The sequence below is a fragment of the Trichosurus vulpecula genome, chromosome 4 (assembly GCF_011100635.1).
Source record: "Trichosurus vulpecula isolate mTriVul1 chromosome 4, mTriVul1.pri, whole genome shotgun sequence".
Classification (NCBI taxonomy): domain Eukaryota; kingdom Metazoa; phylum Chordata; class Mammalia; order Diprotodontia; family Phalangeridae; genus Trichosurus; species Trichosurus vulpecula.
In genome coordinates this window covers 158060147-158064239 of record NC_050576.1, presented here as the reverse complement: position 1 = coordinate 158064239, position 4093 = coordinate 158060147, and the positions used below count along the sequence as shown (strand labels likewise).

Sequence of the window (4093 nt, the reverse complement as noted above, 5' to 3'; positions counted from 1 at the left end):
CTGATTGATTCTTGATGTGTCATAGGGTCATTAACTTCCACTTGCCCAATTCTAACTTTTAAGTTAATTTCCTCAGTTAGCTTTTGTACTTCCTATTCCATTTGGCCAATTGTACATTTTTAGTTGTTTTCTTCAGTGGATTTTTATATCTCCTTTTCCATTTGGCCAATTCTACTTTTTAATAGTTGTTTTCTTTTTTCAAGCAGTTGACTCTTTTTTTTTATAATTCTCTTGCATCACTCTTATTTTTCCCTATTTTTACCTCTCTTATTTGATTTTTAAGCTCATTTTTGAGCTCTTCCATGAGTTTTTTTCTGGGCTTGAGATTACTTCCTGTTTTTCTTTGGGGATTTGCTCATATGTGTTTTGACATTGTTGTCCTCTTGTGAGTTTGTGTCTTGATCTTCCCTATCACATTAATAACTTTTCATGATCAGGTTCTTTTTTGTTGCTTTTTTTTTTTTACTTTTTGCTCATCTTTGTTGACCTCTTTCCATTCTTTTAAATTTCAGCTCTGCTCCCAGGGTGGAAGGGTGGAAGGGGAATTGTGTCAGGCTTCTTGTGCCAGGGTTTACCTGGTGGTACACTGGTGTTGCCCTGAGGCCCACAGGGGACCCTCATGTCTGGTGCTGTGTTGAGGAGGTGAGTGGGTATGGCTGCTACTGCTGGAGGCTGTATCATTCTGGCAGCTTATTTGGTGATGAGCTTGGGTTCTAGTGTTGATGTCTGGCATGTGCTGAGGCCAGTGGGGTGTTTCTATATTTCCTTAGAGCAACATTGAAGCACATGGAGGTCTGGCCACTGGCTGTCTGTTTGCCCAGGGCTGTGCTGGAGCACATGGTGGTTCATGGTGCTGGAGTCTGCCCATTCCCCTCCCTATGCTGAGCCACATTGGTGGGGGGGGGGTCTTGGTGTTGACATCTGCCTACTCCACCACATTGGGGCTCAGGAGCTCCTTGGTTTGCTGATGTGAGTCTTGCTGCTGGCTCATGGGATGGAGTGAGTAGACCTTTCTTGCTAATTTTCCAAGTTTCTTGGTCTAAAAGATTGTTTCACCCTGTCTTTTTTTCTGGTTCTGTTGTTCCAGGTTTGTTTTGCAGCACTATTTTATGATAACTTGTAGGTGAATATGGGAGAGTTATGGTAATTTACTGCTTACTCCACTGCCTTGGGTCTTGGTAACATTTATAAAGAAGTTATTATGGAGCAGGCATTGTGCTAAGCATTTTACAAATATTATCTCATTTGATCTCATTTTATCCACACAAAAACTCTGGGAGTTAGGTGCTAATATTATCTGCCTTTTACAGAGGAGGAACCTGAGGCAAACATCAATAAAAGATCAGCAATTGATAATGGGACAAAGCATTCCAATTGTGTGCTCCTGTCAGTGACTTTCGGGTGAGAGAGAGAGAGAGAGAGAGAGAGAGAGAGAGAGAGAGAGAGAAACAGAGACAGAGGCAGAGACAGAGAGAGAGAGAATGACAGAAAACCAACTTCCAAGAAGACCTAGACCAGAAAGACTTACAAAAATACTATCATACTCTAGATGAGCCTAGTATAGACACAACGAGTCATTTCTTCCTCTTTTCTCTAATGGGCCTGACAAGAGAATAAGGAGGCTCAGAATTTAGAACTCAGAAATCCTGAACTACATTCCTTTTATTTGTTGAAAAATTTTATTCACCAAACATGCAGCACTATGCTGGAAGGTACCATGTGGATTCAAAGTGAGAAAAGTAAAGTTTCTGCCATTATTATTTATATACAAGATGAGTATATTCATTTGGACTGTGGAAACGTCACCAGACACCTCTGTCTTGATGAGTAACTGTAGGCACTGCAGATATAACATCTAGAAGTAAATGAATACCCTCTGGAGCACAGTGAATTCCAGAGACAGTGGGTTACCAGAGTTGACTCAAGGTCCATTCAGATTGGTCTCTTCAGTACCCACCAGGATGTCACCACTAAGCCATTGTTGCAGAAGCATTATGCTACCATTTTACAGATAGGACTTACACATATGCCCCAGAACATGTGGCACTTGCATGGGGCAGAATCAGCAAAGTAAGTTGGATAGGTCCCTGAGCAGAGAATTAGGGAACCTGAATTCTTATTGTGGCATCAACAGGGACTCATTGGGAAAATCCTTATATTCTTCTAAGCCTTCTTTCTCAGTTACAACGTAAGGGCAATCTCTACTCATTTTGTAACACAGGGGTCTTGTCCCAATAAGTGGAAAGAATTAAAGGAAAGATCTTTGAGAAGTCAATATAATAAAATTGATTATTATTTAGCCCAGGTGGCTGCACAAGGTACAACAATGAACTATCTGGAGATTCTGGAAGACAGAAAACCCTCAATTATTCTTGAATTTTAGAGGAAAATAATTTTCTTCTGCCCAGCTACTCAATCCTTAGAATGCTTTGCATCATCCCACCAACCTCCAAATCATAGAGCCAAGATTCAAACTAAAAGAGGAAAACCATTGATCAGAAAACAACAACAACAACATGATTTCAGGGAATAACTTCCAGTGGAATCTAACTCAGTATTGGGGGAAGAGTTCCACTTTGAACAAGTGTATATGACTCAGATTTAACTCCCTGGCATGCTGAATGCCTTCTGAGGGCAAATGAGTTTCCTGATGGCCTTTTTCATATCTTTATTCCTCAAGCTGTAGATAACAGGGTTACAAAAGGGAGCAAGGACAGCAAACATGAGGGCAATGGTCCTATCCAAGAATGGTGGGAAAGTGGCTGAGAAGCGCAGATACATGAGTGATACACTGCCATAGAATATGATGAAGACAGTGAGATGAGAGGCACAGGTAGAGAAAGCTTTGTGGCGACCTTCTACTGAGGGGATACTCAGGATTACAACAATGATCCGGATGTAGGAGAGGGTAATGATCAGCACAGCAATTAGGATAGCAATAGCATGGACCACATCCTCAACTAGAATCATGGAAGTGTCTGTGCAGACCAAACTCAGGACAGGAGCAAAGTCACAGAAGAGCTGATGAATCTGGTTGGAGCCACAAAAGGGCAAGGTGGAAATCCATACGATCTCAGGGAGCAGCACAAGAAAGCCAAAAATGCAGGAACCTGTGATCAGCTGGCCACACATCCTAGGTGTCATAATGGTAGGATAGCGGAGTGGATTACAGATGGCAATGTACCTATCAATGGCCATTGTGGTCAGTAATATGCCCTCAGAATTTCCAAGAGAATGGAAAAAGTACATCTGTAGGAGGCAACCAGTGAAGGAAATGGTCTTCTGCTCACTGATCAAGTTGGAGAGCATCTTGGGAATGGTGGCTGTGGTGTACCAGATCTCCAGAAAGGAGAACATGCCAATGAAATTGTACATGGGGTTATGTAGCCGGGAATCCAGTCTTATAGCAATGAAAATCATGAGGTTCCCAATGACAACGAACATGTACATAAGAAGCAAAGGGATGAAGAACAAGAAGCCACCATCTTGGAACCGGGGTAACCCAGAGAAGAAAAACTCAGATATAGCTGTCTGGTTTTTCCTTTCCATATCCTCAGAAGGCTTACCTGTTAAAACAGGGGGAGAGAGAGAGAGAGAGAGAGAGAGAGAGAGAGAGAGAGAGAGAGAGAGAGAGAGAGAGAGAAATGGGTAGATGGGTAGATGGATAGATAGATAGATAGATAGATAGACAGATAGATAGATAAACAAATAAATGCCCAGGTATCTGATCCTGGTTTTATTTTGAGAACCAAAGCTAAAATCTTCATCTCTGCTAAATGAATTTATTTAACTGTCTGTGATAATAGGACTCCAAATTTAGTTTAAAAAGCTGAGAACATTTCTTACCAAAGTAAATGTTAAATTCAGATGTATCAGGGCTAAATGAAATCTCTCCATACTCTTTTCTGATGAGGGTTTTGTGAATTGTGGAAGTTATCACTAGACTAAGCATAGATGCCAATGGTGACTCAGTCACCATTAGAGGATTAGAGGTAAAGGAGTGTCTAGCAGGGTTGGGGAAGTAAGCAACATGTAAGCATAAGAGCTGAGCAGTTAAAAAGGTGAGAGTCAGGATTTATGGGAATTCTCAGGG

General features: G+C 41.4%; 1 protein-coding gene across 1 annotated transcript; it reads right to left on the bottom strand.

Annotated features, from left to right (window-relative positions):
- Window positions 1–2601: 2601 nt before the first annotated feature.
- Window positions 2602–3549, bottom strand: LOC118848714 (olfactory receptor 6K3-like). Its single transcript, XM_036757730.1, has one exon. The coding sequence runs from the start codon at window positions 3547–3549 to the stop codon at window positions 2602–2604; it is 948 nt and encodes a 315-aa protein (XP_036613625.1).
- Between the last annotated feature and the right edge of the window lie 544 nt (window positions 3550–4093).

Bases quoted from the DNA above. Each gene is read 5' to 3' on its own strand.
- LOC118848714 (XM_036757730.1), bottom strand. From the start codon at position 3,549: ATGGAAAGGAAAAACCAGACAGCTATATCTGAGTTTTTCTTCTCTGGG.